This window comes from Dendropsophus ebraccatus, chromosome 9 (genome assembly GCF_027789765.1).
Source record: "Dendropsophus ebraccatus isolate aDenEbr1 chromosome 9, aDenEbr1.pat, whole genome shotgun sequence".
In the NCBI taxonomy this organism is placed as follows: domain Eukaryota; kingdom Metazoa; phylum Chordata; class Amphibia; order Anura; family Hylidae; genus Dendropsophus; species Dendropsophus ebraccatus.
In genome coordinates, this window is record NC_091462.1 from 45,788,770 (window position 1) to 45,813,203 (window position 24,434).

Here is a 24,434-nt window from a genome sequence, read left to right on the forward strand (position 1 = left end):
GTATATGCATACTCCAATCCTTGTTAACATTTATCCTATGAAGTTTAAATCCAATATATTTTCAGGCTTACTACAGATAACTACTCAAACCAAACAGAGGATAGCTCATACCTTATCACATTACTCCCTAACGAACCTGTGTGTACCACATAGGGGACACATGTTTGAAGTGGAATCCTAATCTGTCAGACTCTTATGGCTTACACAGTGTGCCTGTACTAATGTTCGGATAACTTCTCTTCTATTGAATAGTAATTAGACCGGGTTCAGAACTCTATGGCATAGCAGAGAGTAGTATGGGCTGAGCAGTGATTGGCCATAGATGTAAAGGAAAGGGAGGGCTGCAGCACAGTACCGCCTCTGACATTTATGCTTTAAAAGAAAAAAAAAAAAAAAGAAAAAAAACTTTAGAACTTTGCAAACAGCCATCAGCTAAGGCTGTATCATTTGTTTTCTCCCCATATCCACAATCTGCTCATGTCCTGAAAACAGCCTTGGGCCTATAACTTATAATGCAAGACTAGAGGAATTTCCTTCCTTGTGATCAGCTAATAGAAGGGTCTGTCAGTGTGAAATCTGCATTTCTTTCTTCTTTTGGAAGCCACATCTATGCGCTATTGAGTAAAAAATTTAAAAGGTGAAAGAAGTGCAGGTCGCACAAAGTATTTTATATGGACCTTATTAAAATAAATTTTCCTTCAGTGGCTGGCTATATGTAGAGCATGCAGTGCTGCTGCTTGTACATATTTTTCATCAGTTTAAATAAACTGCATTAGAGCAGATATCTTGTACTGAACTTGTAAACGTGTAGTCACAAATGCATGGTGACTGCATGAAGGTTACAGGAAACAAAGCCAATGGAACAGACACTGCCAACACATTACAATTTTTATTGTAACACTGCAACAACTCTAGCAAGTAGAAAAGGGCTCATGTTTTGGAATGTTAGAGGCGAGCGGAACTACAGTATTTTGACCAAATCTCAACGTAGCACAATTTGTTTTCACTTTCAGAGTGCAGCATGGAAAAGTTAGGAATGACACACTGAGGTCTCATCACACTCATCCCACATTTCCAGAGCATCATACCTGACTTTTCTAAAAAAGGCACTGCACTTTATTTAGTTTTAGGTTAGTGATGGAAGAGTCGCAGGTTGGTGTGGGCCAATACAATGTCCAACTCATCACAAGCTTCAATGATCAGTTTGTCAGCAGCAGATCCAGATGGAGCAGCGATGAACTTAACCCCGCTCTGCAGAGTTAAAAATAAATTTAAAAAAGTGAGAATGAGATGATTACAAAGGCATGAGATAATTACAGGTACGGCACACACACACACACAGTATATGAAGTGTACTACATGCTGCTGGAGATTGTAATATTCCAGGACATTGTGCAGCCCAAGATGACCAAGCTATAAAGGGGTTATCCAGTAACAGACAAACCGCTAATTTCTTCTATTTAAAAAAAAAAAAAGTCACCTTCCCCGCCCGCTCCACATTGTCTCTGAATGGAAAGAACGCATCTGAGCTCAGTGAAACGCCAGTTAAAGTTGAGATCCATTGCCTCTTCTCTTCTGAAGTTAGCATCTCTGGAGGCTGCTCGAATAGAGATTTCCATTGCTCCAGCTCCTCCTGAGGACAGAAGCACATAATGTGTAAGCATAGATTATAGATTCCAATATCTTGTGTTGTTAACTGCTCTATAAACTATTCCTGTCCTACACATATACCAATCCAGTAGTACAAGACTTACCCGTTCCAGGGTGCCGCTCACATACTGATCAATTGCATTTGAAATCTCTGCTCTCTTCACGCCAGCTTTAAATTTCATCCCCAGGACACGTGGGTGGTGCCGAAGCCACCAGTTGTCAGCTTTGTCCCCAGCCAGACGAGTGCAATGGATACGGGATTGTTGCCCGGCGCCCATACCAACCACCTGCCAGAAAAGGAGCTCAGATTAGATTAAAGTTTGCCATAAACTACACACACACACACACACTGCTCCTACTTTTTTAGGATAAATCATTCCTTAAAATATATAAAGTCAAAACACTGATTAGTTTCTATTACCTGACCATCCTTGGCATAGCACACAGAATTAGACTGGGTATATTTCAGGGCAATTGTGGCTACAATCAAATCTCTGACGGCAGATTCAGGGAGCTGAAAAAATATAAAAAAAATTTTTAGCCTCCCAATTCATCTATTGGTTCTTTTATTACCCATCAGGGTAGTTTTTTTTTTTTTTTTTTTGCAACCTGGTGGTATAAACGCATTAGTGCAATTTTCAATGTACAAAAACAAAAAATAAATTATACCATAAAATTAAATCCCACAGTTGCATACAGTGAGAGGCTTGTACCAACTCTGCATATTGTACAGAACACATTCACAAAACTGGTGTAAAAACTAGAGATGAGCGAGTCGATCAGAGATGCTCGAGTCGATCGGAACCCGAACTTTCGGCATTTGATTAGCAGTGACTGCTGAACTTTGATAAAGCCCTAAGGCTATGTGGAAAACATGGATATAGTCATTGGCTGTATCCATGTTTTACAGACAACCTTAGAGCTTTATCCAAGTTCAGCAGCCCCAGCTAATCAAATACTGAACGTTCGGGTTCGGATCGACTCGAACCCGGTTCGCTCATCTCTAGTAAAAACACATCCTTTTTGTTAATTTTTATTGTTGAACATGTCAGTCCACAGGACAAAGACAATTTTTACCAGAATATTTCTATACGAATCATGGCATAGTTTACAGTGTTACTCCATACAGTGGTTTAAGAGCAGAATGATCTGCCAAAATGAAACTCTTGGCATGTGCTGTGCAATGGGGTGCCCCCATGTAGTCCACTGTGTCTGCTGGGAGGTTTTCTTGCCAAATGCTACGTATAAACGGATGACAGAACATACCCCGACAGACAGGAGGGATGGACTGGAAGACTGTACCTCTTTCTTTGCTGTAACCAAATTGCTGAAAAGAGAGGAATCTATAACGGCATCATTTCTTCTCTGTTCGAGCTGCAAGCCAAAAATGCTTCGAATCTCTGTACTATCTGGTTCGTAAGACAAATCCATCTAAGGAGAAACAGAAAATGAACGCCTCAAATCCACTTGCAAGTATTATAAAATGTTTTTTTATTTTTATTGCTAAAAAGTAGAAACAACTGAACTGAAGCTTTTGGTTACAAACCATCAGAAAAGTGTGTCCACCCCCAGACCTTACTATCACCACGACATGTGCTTCCAACTATGTGACATGTTTGTTTATTACTAGAGATGAGCGAACCTCGAGCATGCTCGAGTCGATCCGAACTTTCGGCATTTGATTAGCGGTGGCTGCTGAACTTGGATAAAGCCCTAAGACTATGTGGAAATCATGGATATAGTCATTGGCTGTATCCATGTTTTTCAGACAACCTTAGAACTTTATCCAAGTTCAGCAGCCCCAAATAATCAAATACCGAACGTTCGGATCGACTCGAACCCAGTTCGCTCATCTCTATTACCAATCCAAATCATGGGGTCCAGCCATGTATGGACAGACAGCAATAATGTACAGGCTTTTGTCCATTAGTTCAATAATCCAAACCAGACATAAAAAAAAAGCACATTGCACCGAATGTAGGAAATGTATGTTAGGAATTCTAGGATCTATATATTTAAAAGAATTCTCAGAATTTTCTCTGTAAGAAATTGTATTCTTTAAGCGAATAATCAAAACCAGAAGCCATCAGTAAAGCCTGGTCATAAATCACCTGCAAAACACAATAACTTCCATTCTTCTTTTTGGAGAGGATTTTCAGAGCCTCTTCATCATACCCTGGAGCAATAATACCATCAGAAACCTATCAGGGTACAAAGATTAAGAGAATAAATTACTATGCAATTGCAATGGAAAAAGATTTTCCTTACAGGATGATTCATCTGTTAGACATGTATCTAGTCATAACTATCTAGAACATTTATGACATTTCCACAAGAGATGCCATAAATGCTTCATAGTGGGGGCTCCCACCTCTTACAGATTAGAAGACGCTGTCAGCTTTGCTTGCTAATCCCATAGGCCTTAATGGAGATCATCTCTGAAGTGCGCGCCGGGCTTCCGACAGGGATATCTCCGTCCTGAGACCGGCTCCAGGCGCGGGACTTTGAGAGAAGGTGTAAGTATAAGGGTCTCTAGCGGGGGTGGGGCTGACAGATCTCCTTTATGTGGCCCTTTCAGTCAATATCTAACTCCATTTACAAGACTAAAGCCCCTATTCCATGGGCCGACAGAAACAAAGAATGCAGTCAGTGCGTATTTGCTCTTCGTTCCCGGCTCGCTGCCACTACACGCGGCGGCAGCGAGCGGGTGAGTACAGGGGAGGCTGCGGGGAGCTGCCCGGGTGATCGCATGTTCATCAGGGAAGCCCATAGAGGATAGTGTCGGTCTGCTGCCGCCGCTCCTAATCCACAGGAGGACGGCAGCAGAACGCTGCTATCAGTCGTTTGTCTTTCAACATGTTGAAAGACAAACTGCAATGATCAGCTGACATAGTTCATGTGCACTTCTTGTTGCCATTTCAGTTTGTCATCTGTTTCCCCAACTAATGAGTCACACAGTTCCATCATCACATCCTACAAACAAAGGTCCCAGTATGCTACAAGTGGTGATAGTTGGCATGTGGATGAACAGGAGGCATTGCACATGCTGTACTGACTTGATTTCATTTCTGAGGTTTCATGTAGTTGAAAAAAAAAATTTAAGTTCTATCAGGTTTTACCACCACTGCCCCTGACATGCCACAGGGACTAAATGTGGAAAACCAAATCAAGTCACACAGACTAAATCCTCTTCACTCTGTTAGCTTGCACATCCTCAGAGCTTATAATCCTCATACCTCTCTGGAGATTATTTTCGCGGTGGGAACATCACACACGTCAGAGATGGCAATGAAGTCACCAAAAGACGACATCCTATCCGAACCTAGGAAATCGTTGTATAGACAGATAATCAGCTACTGGTTGACCAACTTTTATAAAAACAGTGACTAGTACAAACATTATAAGGGCGAGCAGTGTCCCACACACAGAACACTAGTCATCTCAGAAAGCAACGTCTGGTCATTAATGCCTAGGCAGCAAAATGACGACTAAAACAAGTGTACAAGTGAAAAATTAAGCCAATGCAATAGCTTATCTGACCAGATGAGCAGATGATCATCCTGCTGACTATTTGCTTACTTATTGGCACATACATGGGGACTTTGTACATTGGTAATATATAGTGCTTGAAGGCTTGAAGAAATAGATGCAGCCTTATAGTAAGCACTTACCTCTGGCTCTTGCATAGGCAGTTGCCAGGGGAGTGAGTGTAGCATAGATGTCATGGACCATGCAAACTTGAGCCTCTTCTTCTGTCAAAGGAATGCCAACAGCAGCACCTAGTGGTATAAAGTGATATTACAAGTTATAAACTGAGCTAATATGTAATGTCTGTATTAGTATAATAATTTCATATCTATATAGAAGCTAGATTGTTTTACAGATATAGTAAAATCTAAAAAAATGCTATGCGATTATAGGATTTTTACTAGTTAAAAAGGCATTCATGTTTTACGTAAATTACAAAATTCATTGCGTTATTACCGGCAGGGCTGACATGTTTAAAGGAGGTGGCTGCTGGGAGTCCAAGAGCATTTTTCAGCTCTCTTACTAGCTGCCAGCCGTTCAGAGCGTCACACAGATTAATAAATCCTGGAGATCCATTTAGCACTGCAGAGAGGAGAAAGATAAAGCAATAAGCAGGAAACACTTCTGTTAGAGGAGTTTTAAGCAGTTTACAAAACGCCAGAGAGGTCAGATCTACTGACAAAACTGAAAGAAATATGCAATATGTCACAAACAGCCTGGTATGCTTTATCCCTTCTTGCACCACTTGAAATGTTTAAATGGGCACGCCAGAGGTTAATTTTTTTCTTATACATTACTATAATAAAGTTACATTACTTTATATTTACTTTAATGAAGTTAAATTAAATAGTAGGGGGAAAAAAAAAAAAAAAAAAAAAAAAACTTAAAAAAAAAAAAACTAGGCAACATCAATTGAGTGGCTGCAGTAATGGGCAAAACAGCCCCCTCTGCTGTCACCAACAGTTGTCTTTCTAGATAAAGAGCAGGGTCCTGTATATTCTTATATACAGTAACCCTGGGGGGCTAACCGGTTACTTGTCAAAATAATACAAACTTGTCAAATATATCAGAATACTTTTGTAAACTATATTGCAGAAAACTATCCTTTTGTATACAGTAGCCTACTGCAAACATCTGTATGTAGCTGTAGTGTAAGGTCAAGACAATGTAAAAGGGAAAATAATGTTTTTAAATCAACTGGTGCCAAAGTTATAAAGGTTAGTAAATTACTTCTAATAAATAAAAAAGTGGTTACAGTACTTAGCTGCTGTATGCTCTGCAGGAAGTGGTGTATTCTTTCTAATATGATACGGTGCTCTCTGCTGCCACCTCTGTCAGTGACATGAACTGTCCAGAGCAGGGGAGGTTTTCTATGAGTGGCAGTAGAGAGCAGACTGGAAAGAATACACCACTTCCTACAGCACATACAGCAGCTGACCAGTACTCTAAGACTTGAGATTTGTTTTTGTTTTTTTTATGGAATTTACAAATCTGCATAAATTTGTAGGTATTTATTTTCTATTTATTTTTTAATAGATTTCATTATAACCACAATCCTGCTATACTACCAACCCACAATCTATTACATTACCAACTGCCTGAAAAATATGTTTGTAGTTCCCTTCTGTTGATCTGTTATAAGTCTCTTACCAGTCAATGGCAGCCGTGGTCCACAAGTAAAAATCTGAGCGGGTGCCTGGTGAGGATTGATTCCATATCTCAGAGGAAGCTGGGACACCCCCTTACTATACTGCTTACGGAAATAGTCAGAGATGGCGTCGTCATACTGTGCGGTGTGAGTAAAGGCCTGTAAAGAGAAGCAGAAGGTACAGCATCAGCAGGCAATATAACATGACGACAGTTTCTAATGAACAGATAACTTTACCTTAAGAGCCAACTGGCGGCGGCGCTCTAGTGTTGTGTCCTTCTGTTCAGATTTTTCCATTTCATCTGCAATGCTGCTGTATTCATTGGGGTCACATAGGACAGTGACACGTGCATGGTTTTTGGCAGCTGCCCGAAGTAATGTTACACCGCCTAAACCAAAGAGAAGCATACGGTTGGGTTCACATTATGTTTTGTCCCACTGTTGCAGAGACAGGCTGGCAAAATCTGAAAGTCTGGTGCAGATGTGTACTTGAAACAAGGGCCCCATTCAATTCAATGACCCGAATATAATAAGTGGATTACTACGTCCGGGTCAACCCACTTAGCCAATCACTGGCCATGACGCTTACCCGTGTCGGTCAGCGATTGGCTGAGCGACAGTCACTGGCAAGAAGAGTTCTTCGCGGAAGTGGCGACGACTATGATCAGTGGGGGGACCCAGAGAAGCTGCAGAGCACCAGGGAGTGCGGAAAGGTAATATGTTTATGTTTTATATAGGGGCAGCACTATATTAAGAGGTTTTAACTGCTGGAGTACCCATTTAGGAGGCCTTGTTTGTGTCCCACAAGATCATAGCCTTGAGTTGGATGGATTATTGTCCTCAGATATTGTCCAAAAGGGATATCACTGATGAATACAACCAAACTGTTTAGGTAGATTGTGTTTAAAGCCACTGACCCCCCTAAACCACATGAACCTTCAGATAGCCGCTCTTAATCCAAGATCTGTCCTGGGGGTCTGTTCGGCAGGTGATGCAGTTATTGTCCTAAAAAACAACTTTTAAACTGGAAGTCCCGTGCCCAATGGCTTAGTATATGCATTGGGCTGGCACAACCTCTGTCCCTCCTCATCATTATTAATGCTCCAGGCAGATTGTCTCCTATTCATCAGCTGTGTGAATACTGAATATAGGCTGGCTCTTTAAGGCACCTGTGCAGTGTTCAGACAGGAGAAAATGTTCCAGTGGCATTCCTAATGATGAAGAGGGTAGGGAGGAGGGACGGAGGGGTGGTGCAAAAGTTAGGGCACAGATACTCTAAGCCCTGGCCGCTGGGCTGCAAGTTTAACCTCTTAAGGATGGAGCCAATTTTCGTTTTTGCCTCCTTGTGTTTAAAAGGCCATAGCACTTGCATTTTTCCACCTAGAGACCAACATGAGCCCTTATTTTTTGCGTCACACTGCGAAACCACCGTGTGGTAAAATTGAACAAAAAAGCATTTTTTTTTATTTACGTTTTTTTTGTTTTAACGCCATTCGCCCTATGGTAAAACTGACTTGTTATATATGTTCCTCAAGTCATTACGATTACAACGATATGTAACATGTATAACTCTTATTGTATCTGATGGCCTGTAAAAAATTTAAACCATTGTTAACAAATATATGTTCCTTAAAATCGCTCCATTCCCAGGCTTATAGCGCTTTTATCTTTTGGTCTATGGAGCTGTGTGAGGCGTCATTTTTTGCGCCATGATGTTTACTTTCTATCGGTACCTTGATTGTGCATATATTTGCATATAATTTTTTGATCGCTTTTTATAAAAAAAAAATTCTGGATTTGATGCAACCAAAAATGCCAAATTTTGCACTGGGATTTTTTTGCGCTTACGCAGTATACCGTACGAGATCAGGAATGTGATTAATAGTTTGGGCGATTACGCACGCAGCGATAGCAAACATGTTTGTTTATTTACTTTTATTTAAAACCTGGGAAAAGGGGGGGTGGGTGATTCAGACTATTAGGGGAGGGGGCTTTTTACTAACAACACTTTTTTTTTTTTACACTTATACTAGAAGTCCGCCAGGGGGGCTTCTAGTATAAGTATACAGATCTCTCATTGAGTTCTTTGCTGTATAGTTACACAGCAAAGATTAATGAGATCGGCACTCGGAAAGCATCTGAGTGCCAAGCCGGGATCAGCGGCATTTTGGCGGAGACCCCGGCAGGGTGAGGACAACGTCGCGGAGGAGTGATCCACCCCACTAGGCACCAGGGATGGCTGCATAGAAGTAATCAGATGCAGCTGTCATCTTTGATCCATCCACTAACTGCACACCCCCATCCATACCTAACAAGTACATATACCTAGGAGAAGTGTGCATGTCGAAAGTTTGGTGCAATGAGAGGGACACTTTAAATCTTTGACAAATTGTTTTAACTAAACTTTAATTCAATCTCTTGTATATACTGTGCTATGAACTTTAGCCTACATCTTTGATGACCTTAAACTCGCTGATAATATTTACCATTTGTAAATTTATTGATTGACTACCTTCCAGGACTGGTCTGATTGACGGATGTGGAAATTTCTCAATACTCCATACATATTTGTTCACTTGTGAAGGACACATACAAAAAGCCTTGAATACAAAAACCCAGATCCATACACAAGACTGGGCACAAGACTTGGTAAATTTAAATTTAGTTGCATTTTGTTAACTCCGTGTTCTTTCAGATATGGACACCAGTAAAGTTATTACAAGATGTCCTTGGATCCCGCATTGTAAATATAACAAAGCTTCAAGGCTATAATGACAGGTCAGGAGACAGAGTGCTCCCATAATAATAATAATGGAGGGACATTTACCGATATCAATCTGCTCAACAGCCTCCTCCACAGTCACGCCTGCTGCAGATACAGTCTTTACAAAGGGATACAAGTTGCAGACAACCACTCTGTAAAGAACAAACCACATTATCACACCGTGATTAATATATAAGCAAACATATGCAGGCCTTTATTACACACATTATGTTCTTTTCAAGTATAAGTCTAAGGCCTCATTCAGTTGTCCTTAGTTCTGTCCACAATTGCTGGCGGCACTACGGACCATTAGTTTGAATAGCCCTATTCGTAAGTGTTACACGTACCGCCGACATCCCGCCGCACAGCAAGGCCAGACTACCGGGTGCCTCCTATGTGGAGAGTCTTACACCAGCAGGGCCACCCAGACTTAAAGGACAAGTGCCATGAAAAATTTTTTCCCAGTAATTGAAGCACATTACAAAGTTATATTACAAAGTTATATAACTCTGTAATGTGCTTCAATCACCTTTTTCCCCCCTCCACCAGGAAGCGCACTAAACTCACACAGACCTGATTACTGTAGTCACTGTCACCAAGCTCTTCTCTCAGCTCCTTCTCCTGTTACACTAGCCTCCCCCCTCCCCTGCCTTGTCAGGTGACAGGCTTGCTCAGCTCCCATTGGCTGAACTGTAAGCCATCACTTGTCACATCTCACTTGCTTATCTTCCCTCAGACTGACTCCGGCACATAGGCAGCTCCCCCCTCCCCTCATACCCTCTCTCCTGCTGCCGTGGACTCAGTGAAGGAGTCATGTCACTAGAGAAGATAAGCTGAGCAAGCAGAGTCACCTGACCAGGAGGGGAGGGGGAGGCTGGTGTAACAGGACCTAGAGCAGCCCTCCTGCTGATGACTCACAAGAAGGAGCTGCCTGGTGACGGTGACGACAGTAATCAGGTCTGTGTGAGTTTAGTGCACTTCCTGGTGGGGGGTGGAGGGGGGAAAAGACAGGGAAGGGAGGCAGATTGTGTAATGTGCTTCAATCACCTGTTATATAACTTTGTAATGTGCTTCAATTACTGGGAAAAAGTTTTTCATGGCACTTGTCCTTTAAGGTACCAAAAAAAAACTCTTGCTGGGGCCCTCAACCCTGAAAAAAATAAAATTGCTGACAACAGTGGTGCAACCTCTGCACCGCCTCTCCTGCTAGCTAGACAGGAAACTGATCGGGGAGGATGGGAAGTCCAGCCTACTTATTCGAAATTCCTGACAACCATTTTCTGTCCAGCGAGGAGATTGACGCTCTCCATGGGTGCTGTCCTAGGGTGAGCAGGGAGAACAGGCAGGTCATAGTATGGACCTGCAATTGCTGCACAGATCACTATTCTTCGATAAAGTCTGCATTGTTGAAGACTAGAGATGCCCATCCAAAGTTTACAAACCTGACATAGCTGAAGCCTAATCTGGTGAGGTCCGCCCGATCTTCAGAGGTGCTTCTTGCCAGGATCCCTGATAAAAGAAACAGATCAGTATAATTGCACACTACTACTGCAGTTCCAGGAAACTAAAGCTCGATTTATGATCCAAATTTATTATGTGGCTTTAGCTTAAAATTGACACCAGTATACTAAATTGTATATGCAGTAATAAGTTCCACCAGAAGTTTTTAAAAATACTCATTCCCTTTAGTTCAATCTATACTCTATCACTCAATTACTTTAAATAGCGTTCCCACGGTAAAAGATTCTAAATGAAAAGTCCAATTTTAGTTAGAGAATAACTTGTACTCATCCATGCCAATTCTAGGGGAAAATATGACCAAACGAGCATGCCACAATAAAGTTTCTCTTGGAACAGAAGGCACCTCTATGGTACCTTGCAGTGAAATGGCTCATTGAGGCGCAGAAAACTTACGAATTAGCAGTCACAGTCCAGAGCTCCTGTGCATACTACATCACTGCAGGGAAAGACTATGAATATTTATAAGGCAGCATGGATGCTGAAGCTGTACGGGTATTCACATATAGTTGATGACACGTTACCTTTAGCTATGGCTATACAAAGAGTCTGCATTTCCCCAGCCTTATATTTACATTCTTGCAACATACAAGACAAAACACATGATAGCAAATACACAGTCCCAAATCCAAACACATTTTATCCCTAGACAAATATAGGGCAAAGTTAACTTGGTAGCAAAAACGGCACCCAAGAAAATCAAATCTGAGTAGGTAATTTCATAACTGTCTAGAGTCTAATATTAATCTTCAGGGGGCTGCCTGATGCTTGACTGCAGTGCAACCAAATGACATCTGAAAGTCTGTACAGAGAAGATGTGGTGCCGAAACTGCACTCTAAGCTTGTACTAAAGGATAAGTTCTATGGCAGAGTGACAGTCTCTGCTGCCAGTCCTGTCCTGTAGATGTTTCCATGCTGCACAGATCGAGAAATTAAATAAAACTACTTAGCACTAGAGACTGGAACCATATGCTCCAGCAGCTGCTGTATCTACTGGAACTGTATAAAATTGTCTACTATGAATCTGCATAAATTCAAGTAGATCAGTGCAGCCACCTCTCCTGCAGCAAGATGAAAAAAGCAATGAGCCAGGGAGTGAAGCGCTCAGCTGTGCACTTCTCCTGGCTCGAACAACTAGTGATGGTCTGAACACTGAAACCCTGACCAATCAAGTCTTCTCATGTGTTTAGATCAAGTCTAGAGTTTTTCTTAAAAGTGCATTTAATTACAGATGTAACACTTCTAAACACACACATTATAATATATATTATATATATATATATATATATATATATATATATATATATATATATATATATATATATATATATATATATATATATATATATATAAAATTTGAAACCCAGCAGGAGCGCTATGAAGCTTGTTTACCTGATAAGATTCAGCCCAGTTTTTACTTCCCACTAACACTGAACAGCTAATGTATTGGACCTCCTTTGGCCTTTAAGACCACTGCAATGCATTGTGGCATGGATTCCAATAGGCGTTGAAATTGTTCTCCAGGAATACTGGCCCATAGACAGGCTAACCCTTCAGAGCTGCTGCAGATTACCCTAAAAGATCGGAGCTGCAGGCACTACACCTTGTATACACTGTTTGTATCCAACCCTTTACAGGTGCCACAACGCTGGGTCTTGGGACTCCCACTGATAAAATATTGATGCCCTATACTGTCCAAGTAAAACCCTTTTACATCAGTATAATATATTGACCAGTCTTTAGCTCTCACCTCCATGTACTGCAGGATGGAGGGTTTTTACACGTCCCCCCAGCATCTCAGGAAAGCCAGTAAGTTCAGACACATCCCTGGAAAAGAAACAAAAATTTAAACTCGGAATAGTAAACAGAGTCCATGCCTCTCCATTAATGAGCACTGATACATCTACAATGAGGAAAGAAAAAGACGTGTCAACTTACTGATGTGTGGTCTTTATTTTTTGTATTTTCCCAGCGTTCAAGCTTCCGCCATCACCTCAGTGGGACGCACCCACCTCATGTAATCTCCCACACACTGGCGTTCCAGTAATGAAATACGAAAAGTAAAAACCACACATCGGTGAGTCGTCACTGTCTTGCTACTCTTTTTTTTTTTCTTTTTTTTTTTAAATATGCTGCTGCCCTGTTGGAAAATAAATATAATATACTTGCCTCTTTGCACTCCCCGATGTCCTGAAGCAGGGTCTTCGGTTTTCCCTGGACCGTAGCCACCTCCACAACAAACTTTTCTCAGCAGTGACAGCCCGCAGCTCTGTCCTGTTTCAGTCAGTGATTGGCTGAGCAGGCTGTCACTTCCGAGAAAAGTTTACCTGGAAAATGGAGGCAGTTGCAGTCAGCAGGGGACACCAGAGGAGCGCAGAAGGGTAAAGCATGGAATAGGAGGATTTTTTACTCACCGTAAAATCTCTTTCTCGTAGTCTTCATTGGGGGACACAGATACCATGGGTATAGGCTGCTGCCACTAGGAGGCGCTGACACTAAGAGAAACAAAGGAAGTGACTCCTCCTGAGCAGGATATACCCGCCCACAGGCACTGAGCTAAACCAGTTTGTACAAGAGCAGTAGGAGAAGTCAAGAACAGGTAAAGTAGGAATAACACCAAAACGGAGAAAACTACCATACCGAGGAAAAAACCCAAAACAAAATGGGTGGGTGCTGTGTCCCCCAATGAAGACTACGAGAAAGAGATTTTACGGTGAGTAAAAAATCCTCCTTTCTCGTGCGTCTTATTGGGGGACACAGATACCATGGGACGTCCAAAAGCAGTCCATGGGGTGGGAAAGATAACCGCTAGACAAGAGCGTTCAGTGACAAGGAACTGAATAGCACCAACACAACTATCAACTAGGAAGAGAGCAAGGGATGATGCTGAATGCAGTCTAAAAAACCCCTAAGGATCCGCCGCAAAGGAAAGAGGGTCTAGTCCCTGGAGCAATGTGCTGCACTGCAGACAGAGTGGGTTGTGGCCTTCCTGTAAGCCAGCGACATGACGTAACATTGAGTCGAACAGAACTAGTAGGCTAGATGTGCAGAAAAAAAAGGAGACGCCCAGCCAAGTAGGCGATCACAGGCGGCAGGGACTTACCCAGAGGTAGAACAGAAAAAAGGCAAATACAACCATGACGGGAGAGACTGGAAAGTGTTTTATGGCACATAGAGGCCTAAGGCGTCAAATAAAGTAGAGAGGACTGAGCGTCTCTCATAGAAGGTGCCACATGAGATGCAGGAGAAGCTGCGTCCCTGACTATGGAGCAGGGAAGAATGGCCAGGCTGGAAGCTCCATAGGCCTAGGAGAACAGTCTTCACTGAGAAGACAAAGATCGAGCACAAGAGAAGTATGGCAATCTAGGAGAAGCCATGGCCTATGACATGAGTAACCCCATCTGAGAAACACATAGATGGTAATATGAAGAATAAAGCTTTCCAAGCGTAATGCAGTCCAGGGAAAGGAAGGAACAGGAGAAGGGAAAACCGCGATCAGAATCCTGTGTAAGTTGACCTGGAAGGAGTACAGTAGTACCTGGTACCCCGCAGTGCCCGACAGAAAAGAGGAGCAGAGGAAAGCCGGTAAGCTGGGAAAAATCATCTCCATGGGCTGTTAAAGCCTTAGAAAGGAGGTCGATCATCTAAAACACTCTGCTCCCAGGAGACTAGAGGAGCCCGAGAGCCTGGAGTCCCAGAAGAAAACTGTAGAGGGAGGTCAAGGTAAGGCTGATGGGCACGGGAGTTGTCACATGGCAATGGGCACAGCAGTTAATAGATAGACTAGGGCCCATATGTAGACTAGATCTAGAAATCAACGCCTCAAAATGTGAGCAGAGACGTTGCTTGGTAAGAGCAGAACAGAAAGAAAAAACATTGTGTGGAGACTAATGGCCACATGGAAGAGATCAAAGGATCAACCAGCTCAACCGGAGCCTCAGGCAATGGGAAGGCGAGAGCCAGATGCATTCTGGTGGGCAGAGCCACAGAGAAACAAGGGGGCGTTAACAGTGAATGAGACAAGATGATAGAGAATTGGCAACTTGCCGAATAGATGTAAGCCTGGCCAGAATGTGATGAGTGTGGAGACGATAGAGCCTTAGGTAGGGCCAGACATGGGCCCCTGAACACCCCTGTTTGCAAGGAGACCTTTAAGGGATTAAGTTCTCGAGGACTCCACATGGGAGACAAGATAAGAGAGGGGGACAGTGAGCCCCGACTGGAGAGCATGGCAGGTCAACAAGAAGACCAAGGACAAGGAAGGCCAGCAGGAGTGCTCATAGAGGCCAGTGAGGGCCGGAAACCCACACCCACCTGTTGGAAGAAGCTATATCGGATAACAGTCCTCAGAAAAAGTATCTGGAGGATACTTATTATACTAAATATTCCAACTCTGTGGAGGAGGAAAGGGCTGTTTGAAGATTTCCTTGCTGAGTGGTAAAAAACCAACCCTAGGATAGGGGGGTCTTGAACAACAGTGCATTACTCCAGAGAGAAAGAGTAATGGTGTATGTGGGAGAACTGCGAAACACCGAAATGAGAACAATGCCCCATAGTCCATATGGCCAAACAAGGACACCTGGAGGAGCTAGACCACGAAGAGACCATACACCTGTGCTGAGGGCATTAGAGAAACAGTACAGGCAGTAAACAGGAATGTTCACCCTGTGAGACTGCAGCTGCCTAAGAGAGAGAAGACTAAATACTTGCTATGTTGGCCATAGGCAGATGCAGAAGGAGAAGTCCTACAGTAGTACTGTGATGGTCATGTAGGCAGTTGATGTCCTACCTACACCAGGGGTAGAGGAAACCCTTTACTGTTTTACCTGAGGAACCGAGAGGCCTCACTATTCACAGATCAATGAGAAGAGGCAAAGTGGCTGGTGCTGACCAAAGCCAGCTACCGGAAGTAAAGCACCATGAGAAACTAAGACCAAACGCTGCTGAGGACCATCTGCAGTATAGCAGAAGGGGCGGTCTAAGCAATACAAGCCATACCACTGGGGAACAGCCAGCGAGACAAATGCAAGTACGTGGCAGTTATGTCCAGATGAAGGACAGAAAAACCACCCTGACAGTACCAGGAGAAATAGTGACCGGAACTGTATGCTGCCGGCCACCTGTAGTGGGACATGTAGCAGAATGCTAGGGCTTTAGAAAGGATACAGCCCAACAGGAAGACACCAAGGTTACGCTGCCTGAGAGCAGGTAATGAGACTTGTCAAGGAAAACATATAGAAGACAAGATGGTGTAGTAACAAGTTACCGTATGATGATCCCCTGAAGTGACAGGCACAGATCATGGAAGTCCTGCGAGGAGGAAAAAGGTCATATACAGGGTAACACAAGCAGACTAGCTGCAAGCAGTAAGTAACAGAGGACCAGCATTCAAGAGATACAAATACCTGGATTGGAAGCAGGTAATGTACCTGGTCAGACATGTAAGCTAGACATGTAATATAGGTCTACAGTGTGAGCTCTGGGAGCAGGGAAGAGATCAGGGCTGTGTCCCAACGTAAATGTGAACTGGACACGAGAAAAGCCCAGCATCACCAGTATAGTGAGTGGACCTGAAGAAGGTGTTATATCATATAACAGAATACCCCAATCTGTGCACACTGAACTACAGGTAGTTGTATCCATATCATGCAGCAGAGGGCAGAGCTCTGAATAACCTTGTACCACCATCTGGGAGGGGGTAGCGTGTCCGGTTCTATGTATGTGACACCATGCAGTAATCTATTTCATAAAGATGAGAGGCAGGTCTGAATCACCGCCCGCTAATGGGTGATGTGAATGACCGGATATGTGTTGTACCTATGATGTCCTGTAGCAGAGGGGAAAGCTCTGAGTAACACAGGAACAACGACTGACAATGGGTGATGTGTCCGGTCCCATAACCTGCATGACAAACCACGTAGCAGAGGGTTCTGTAGTGAGAGCACAGGAACACCGCATAGTAAGAGGTAATGTGTCTGGTTCCATGTCCTGTTTGCGACACCAATTAGCAAAGGATTCTGCCCCGAGAACACAGTAGTCCCCCTAGGAACGGTAATGTGTCTGGTTTTGTGTCCTGCTTGTGACACCATGTAGCAGAGGGTTCTGCTCAGAGCACAATTACACTGCCTGGAAAACAGGCAACGTGTCTGGTTCCATGTACTTACCGAGACACCACATAGCAGAGGGTTCTGCTCAGAGCACAGATACGCCACCTGATACAGGGCTCCAGATGGCGACCAAAATGGTCGCCAATGCGACTAATATTTTGCAAATGGCGCCCAGATTTATTAATCTGGGCGCCATTTGCGACTGGCCCCGGCGGCGGCGCGCTGTCTCTTTAAGTCCGGTCCCCGGCTGATGCGCGGCTGCCGGGGGTGTCCCATCCTATCCCCGGCAGCGCGACGCATCAGTGAGCTGCCTGGGGCCCTGACTTCCGGCACAGGAAGCGCGCGTCAGAGACGCTTCCTGTGTCAGAAGTCACAGCCCCGGCGTACAGGGAGCTCACTGACGCGCCGCGCTGCCGGGGATAGGACGGGACACCCCCGGCAGCCGCGCATCAGCCGGGGACAGCGTCCGAAGAAGCAGAGGATCGCCGGGGGAGCGGGTTGTCAGGTGAGTTTGTGTGTTTATTTTTTTTAAATACTGCTTAGCATAGAGGAAAGGGGGGGGGGGGCATCTATAATGGGGGGAAGAGAAGGGGGGGGGGCATCTATAATGGGGGGAGGAGAGGGGCCATCTTCAAGGGGGGGAGAGGGGGCCATCTATAAGGGGGGGAGAAGAGGGGGCATCTATAATGAGGGGAAGAGAAGGGGGGGGGGCATCTAAAATGGGGGGAAGAGAAGGGGGGGCATCTATAATGGGGGGAGAAGAGGGGCCATGTTCAAGGGGGGGAGAGGGGGCTATGTTCAAGGGGGGGAGAGGGGGCTATCTATAAGGGGAGGGGGTATCTATAAGGGGGGGAGAAGAGGGGGCATCTATAATGGGGGGGGAGAGGGGGCATCTATAATGGGGGGGGAGAGGGGGCATCTATAATGGGGGGGAGAGGGGGCATCTATAATGGGGGGGGGGAGGGGGCATCTATAATGGGGGGGGAGAGGGGGCATCTATAATGGGGGGGGGAGAGGGGGCATCTATAATGGGGGGGAGAGGGGGCATCTATAATGGGGGGGAGAAGGGGGCATCTATAATGGGGGGGAGAAGGGGGCATCTATAATGGGGGGGAGGAGGGGGTCATCTATAAGGGGAGGGGGCCATCTATAAGTGTAGGGCAAACTGGCTGCAGACACTGGGAGATAGATATATGCACAATTATTATTATCAGGGCCCCTCAGGTGTCTGTATTGTAGGGGGTCACTTGCATTAGTCACTAGGTGAGAGATATATCTATCTATATACACATCTTGTGGGGGGTCACTATGGCTGCAGTCATAAGTCTAGCTCAGTATGTATAGACTGTTGCAAGCTTTTAAAGGGAACCTGTCACCCCCGGTGCCGGGGTGACAGGCTCCCAACCCCCCCGTTAGAGCCCCCTAGACTCACCTCATCCCGCCGGGTCCCGCTTCTGGAGGTGGTCAGGTCACGGAGATCTCAGCCGCTGCAGCCCGGCGCGCACACTGAGAGATGAGTCCAACACTCATAGAGAATGACGGAGCGCTGGACTCTCCTGTCATTCTCTGAGCGTTGGACTCATCTCTCAGCGCGCGCCGGGCTGCAGCGGCTGAGATCTCCGTGACCCGACCATCTTCAGAAGCGGGATTCGGCGCGATGAGGTGAGTATAGGGGGCTCTAACGGGGGGTTGGGAGCCTGTCACCCTGGCACGGGGGTCAACAGGTTCCCTTTAAGTTCAAGTTCAGAAGAGTAAGCCTCATTAAAAGGCTAGCCAAGTGAAGCTGAAGTACTGAGTCAGACTGGATATGGTTGTCAAGTTGCAAGTTTCCATGTTGAACGTTTTCAAATTAAGAAAAGAAAGGATCTAAAGGAGGAGGCTGCCGTGGCCTCTGCACACAGTAAGTCCCATTTAACATAACATTAATTTTACATGGTTTAAAATGTTGGCGACCAAATATTCTATTTGGCGCCTAAATTTTTCAGGTTAGGAGCCAATGGCTCCTAGGTAAATTTTTTAGTCTGGAGCCCTGTGATAGCGGGTAATGTGTCTGTTTCCATCCTACTTGTGACACCATGTAGCAGAGGGTTCTGCTCAGAGCACAGATACGCCGCCTGATAGCGGGTAATGTGTCTGGTTCTGTTTCCTGCGTGACACCATGTAGCAGAGGGTTCTGCTCAGAGCACAGATACGCCACCTGATAGCGGGTAATGTGTCTGGTTCCGTCCTACTTGTGACACCATGTAGCAGAGGGTTCTGCTCAGAGCACAGATACGCCACCTGATAGCGGGTAATGTGTCTGGTTCCGTCCTACTTGTGACACCATGTAGCAGAGGGTTCTGCTCAGAGCACAGATACGCCACCTGATAGCGGGTAATGTGTCTGGTTCCGTCCTACTTGTGACACCATGTAGCAGAGGGTTCTGCTCAGAGCACAGATACGCCACCTGATAGCGGGTAATGTGTCTGGTTCCGTCCTACTTGTGACACCATGTAGCAGAGGGTTCTGCTCAGAGCACAGATACGCCACCTGATAGCGGGTAATGTGTCTGTTTCCGTCCTACTTGTGACACCATGTAGCAGAGGGTTCTGCTCAGAGCACAGATACACCGCCTGATAGCGGGTAATGTGTCTGTTTCCGTCCTACTTGTGACACCATGTAGCAGAAGGATCTCTCTGAGGGCACAGAAACACTATCTGATGGCGAATGTGTCTGTGTGCATGTGGTTGTATATATGTATTAATGTAATTGTATATATATATAAAATCTGACACAGAGGGGTCAACCAGCACCAAAAATGCTGGATCTGCTGCCTAAGGGTTGCTGGAACAGTGCAAGGAACCTAGGACATAATAAAACCTGATGCAAGCCATTTTCCTATATGTAATGGTGTAATTATCACTTCCACCAGTAGGTGGCAGGAGAGATGCATTGTGTCCCAGGCTGCTGGAATAGAGAGCAGTGTGTGTGGTAGCTCCATCAGGAGACCACACACATACACACATGTGGCAGGGGGAGGGGGGAAGCAGCATCCCTCAGTGCAGGCTCCAGAGAGAGCCATAAGGGGGGATGCCGCGGTCCGCGCTGCACCCGAAAAGGGGCGGGGCCTACCGGGAGGGGGAGGGGCATCCTACAGTGAAGGCTCCAGAGCCACAAGACTAAGGTGGGATGCTGCGGGCCGCCTGGTTCCCGAAAGGGGGCGGGGCCTACCGGGAGGGGGCGGAGCATTTCAGTGCAGGCTCCACAACTTGTAAGAAGGCGGCAATTCTCCGGCTTGCGCGGCACCCGGAAGAGGCGGGGCCTACCGGAGGAGGCGGGGCCTCCCCAGCGCAGGCTCCAGTGAGCCAAACATAATAAAAAGGAATGAAGTGGGCCGCGCAGCGCCCGAAAGGGGGCGGGGCAAACCGGGAGGGGCGGAGGCAGCCCAGTGTGTACTCTGGAGAGCCACAATAGAGGAGGATGCCGCGGCACCCGGTAAGGGGCGGGGCTTAAGGAAAAGGGGCGGAGCATCCTTTAGTATGGTCTCTAGAGCCACATGAAAGGAAAAGTGCGGGAAACTGCGGCCTGCGCAGCACCCAGTCAGGGGAGGAACATCCCTCACAGTGCGCCCCATGGCACCCAGAGAGGCACAAATAAAAATAAAATGGTGGAGGCTGGGCTGCTACTGACTGAGGGGAGACCCTGAAAATGTCAGGAGAGGAGCATCTGCCTGGGGAGGGCTGCAAGTGACTGGAGAGAGGAAGAGTTGCCCATGGGAATAAAATGGCGGCCTGGGAGGGTGGGCAGGGGGAATATACTCACCATATAGGAGCCCATACTCACCATTGTAGTCTTCAGCCGGTGGGTGCCTCACCTTACGCGCCAAGCTTTGGGGGGCGAGGCGGGAAGGGGCTGTGCGGATACAGAGTCCGCAGAAAGGCGACCAGATAGTCAGACTGATCTGGGGCCCTGGTGTCACGTTGCCGGCCGGTGGCGACCGAGGGGTCACAGCCCATTTACATTTATGGTCTGTTCCCTGGTCGCATAGTGGGGGGATCAGGGTGAGTTTTAGATAACCCACCGTGCCCAAGAATCCATAGGACCTAGAAGGAAAAAAAGAAAATCTAACTAACTAAACATAAAGGAAGAAACTGGTCTGGAGAACCCAGACCTGTGTCTGCCTCCTACTGACACTAAGCTAAACTGGTTTAGCTCAGTGCCTGCGGGCGGGTATATCCTGCTCAGGAGGAGTCACTTCCTTTGTTTCTCTTAGTGTCAGCGCCTCCTAGTGGCAGCAGCCTATACCCATGGTATCTGTGTCCCCCAATAAGACGCACGAGAAATTTATTATTATGTTTCCCAACAGGGCACCATTATATATAAAAAAAAAAAAAAAAAAATGTCCTAACGTCGGAGAGCCCCTTTAAAGGGGTTATCATGCGCTACAAAAACATGGCCCCTTTTCCCCCACTCTTGTCTCCAGGTCAGGTGTGGTTTACAATTAAGCTTAGCTTACTTTAATGGAACAAAGTTTCAAACTCCATCGAAACTGGAGACAAGAGTGGTGCAAAAGTGGCCGTGTTTTTGTAGCACTGTTAACCCATTTAACTGCTTGCAGAATGCCAAATTTCTTAAAACATGAGGCTGATACACCGCCACAGTCAACTTATTGCATGGATAACTGATGTTGCAAGGTTGACAAACACTAACAACGAGAACAGCATGAATGATTGACAGGCCGATTCCCGCGCAACAACAAACCTGTTAGCGCTACTCTGCATACTCCAGCCTAATCCATAGTGGTCAGCAGGAATGAAGACGCTGCACGCTGATCCGGCAGTTACACAACTGAAGCCGACACAGCTCTATCCAGATCCACCTACAGCAACGGTCTCTAATGCGGAGCGGAGGATCCTCCGGCAACAACAAGCCACATACTACCCACGACACGGCTGATATAACGACATCATATGAACTTTTAATCACAATTTTTTTTTCAGTTTGATCATACTGATTATTTTTACTTTCATGGTATTGAATATATATATATATATATATATATATATATATATATATATATATATATATATATATATATATATATATATATATATACACACACACATACACATATCTCTATGGTGTTAATTAAAATTGTTCATTTAGGCAAGTACTCTAGAGGATTAGTTACCTTTTTCTCCTATTTTTGATAAATTTTTTAATCCCTTGGTACAGGATTTACTATTGACCTCGAGTTTATTGCAGTTTAGAGAGCTCCACCAACTGTTGTTTTATTTCGTTTGATAAACAAGCGAGTCTAAGGGTGCATGCACACTACGGAATACGCGGATTCAGTCACTGACTCCTGCTTGCGGCTACGCGCATCTCTGTCTGTGCCATAGACTCCATTCTAGGCACAGACGAATTCCGCCAAAATAACTGACATGTAAATTCTTTTGGCGGACGTCGGAATTGGGCCGGCAATAAAATGGTGTTTATGGCACAGGCGGAGATGTGCACCGCCGCGAGCAGATACGAACGACGAATTCGTAAGCGTGGATTCCGTAGTGTGCATGCACCCTTACAATGACCTGTATATAGAGTTTATCATTACCTGACAGTGAGACCAGCATCACGCAGACATTTTGCAGTCCCACCAGAGGCCACCAAGGAAAGACCAAGAGCGCTCAACCGCTGGGCAAACTCCACAAGCCCAGTTTTATCAGACACACTGAAAAGAGCTGGAAAAGAAAAATGAATATAGGCTTTAACATACTTACAAAATATGAAGTTTATGGGAAAACTTGCCATGGGATTTACACTTTTTTGTGGCCATTTGTGCAAAAATTGTGACCACTGCTACCACACCAATTATATTTTAATAAAAATCCTAGAACGAAAATCAAATTTGCTTTGACTTCTGCAGTGGTAGCCGATCAAATGCAACCACTGTATAGTACATAAATGCCAAATAAGATTAACTCTATACACTCTTCTCTCATAGTGACCCTGTGTAAGTACATTCAGATAAGCCCGCATCCCTGCCTACATTACACAATCTGTACAGTCACACTGGGTAGAAAGAATTCATCTAGAGCTGGAAGATCATGGGATCCCATGCAGAAATTAAGCTTTAAGTGGTTAATATAGCGGAGCGAAAATGAGACCAGCCTGAGTGCATGTGACCTGATATACAACAATGAAGTCTTATACCTAATGTCACCCACCACCACGTACTGATATCCGTAATAAGGATGTGCCTACAATAAGCTCAATTACATGTTCCCTGCTGGCAAGGACCACTGATACCAGCAGAACCTGAGAACTTCCTGCACCAACTCCAAGAGGAAGAAAGACATTGCTGACCAGGAGAACTCCATGTGTAATACTGCATGTTCACACACAACTTTCCTATAAAAGTTCATTAGAAGGAAGAGAAGAAAAAAAGCTCTGAGGACAAAGTGGAAGGAAGCAGAGTATCAGGGAGGGAAGGGGGCTCTGCTAGGCCTGTTCTAATGCATCTGGTCTATAAGTGTATATAGGAAGGAAGCATCATGTGCACTGACATCTATGACTGATCTATGTGCAGACTAGGCTATCATGCAGAACACAGGAAGGCAGAGCTGTTCAGGGTACAGTCTGCAAGTTGTAGCACAGCAGGATAAGAGGAGCAGTGGGAGAGATCAGACCATAGAGATACACAGAGGATCTTACCCATCTCTGCCATGTCTGCACTACACGTGGGCGCTCTCCGGGCCTGCAGAAGCGGTGGGCGGGGTTAGTGAGCAGCCGACAAGGAGCCTACGCAGCTATAATATAGAGCCCTGAGCAGGGGGCGGGGACAGCGGCGTCAGGTCAGTGTGGTGGGCGGGTCAGTGTTAGTGTGGTGGGCGGTTCAGTGTCAGTGTGTGACGCAGCGTCAGGTTCATGTGATTGCCTGTGCTCTGATTTGCGCGGGATTATTGTACACTGCGCTGTGAGGAATTTACATGTGTAACAAACCGCTTGTTATACAGCTTGTATCCCGTCACCTCATGACCCCACAAGTCACCAGGACTCTGCCTGGGAGGGTGAGAGGAGTGTTTAGAGTCTGTGTGCTGCTACCGGTGTATGAGGGGCAGACAAGAGACTGATGAGGACCAAGATGGAGGGTGAGACCTGGAGCGAGTGCAGGCTGCTTGAGTCTAGTCACACAGAAATAAGATCACAGTTTTGCATGAAAAACCGGTGAAATTCCACT

The 24,434-nt window shown here is 45.3% G+C and overlaps 1 protein-coding gene across 1 annotated transcript; it reads right to left on the bottom strand.

The window, feature by feature from the left end:
* Positions 1-870: 870 nt before the first annotated feature.
* On the bottom strand, positions 871-24,014 carry ATIC (5-aminoimidazole-4-carboxamide ribonucleotide formyltransferase/IMP cyclohydrolase). The gene is made up of 16 exons (XM_069983201.1): positions 23,909-24,014; positions 22,809-22,935; positions 12,859-12,935; positions 11,033-11,099; positions 9,654-9,742; positions 7,064-7,215; positions 6,829-6,985; positions 5,635-5,760; positions 5,322-5,429; positions 4,887-4,972; positions 3,762-3,851; positions 2,953-3,081; positions 2,072-2,164; positions 1,755-1,937; positions 1,481-1,633; positions 871-1,251 (listed from the first exon to the last, which is right to left on the bottom strand). The coding sequence occupies exons 1-16, from the start codon at positions 23,919-23,921 to the stop codon at positions 1,132-1,134; spliced, it is 1,770 nt and encodes a 589-aa protein (XP_069839302.1). The 5' UTR covers positions 23,922-24,014; the 3' UTR covers positions 871-1,131.
* Positions 24,015-24,434: the final 420 nt, after the last annotated feature.

What these genes read in the sequence shown, in the direction of transcription:
- ATIC (XM_069983201.1), bottom strand. An exon ending in TAAACATGTCAGCCCTGCCG is followed by an intron (nt 5,430 to 5,634) that starts GTAATAACGCAA and finishes TTATACCACTAG; the next exon opens with GTGCTGCTGTTGGCATTCCT. An exon ending in TGGTTACAGCAAAGAAAGAG is followed by an intron (nt 2,165 to 2,952) that starts GTACAGTCTTCC and finishes ATATTTTTTCAG; the next exon opens with CTCCCTGAATCTGCCGTCAG.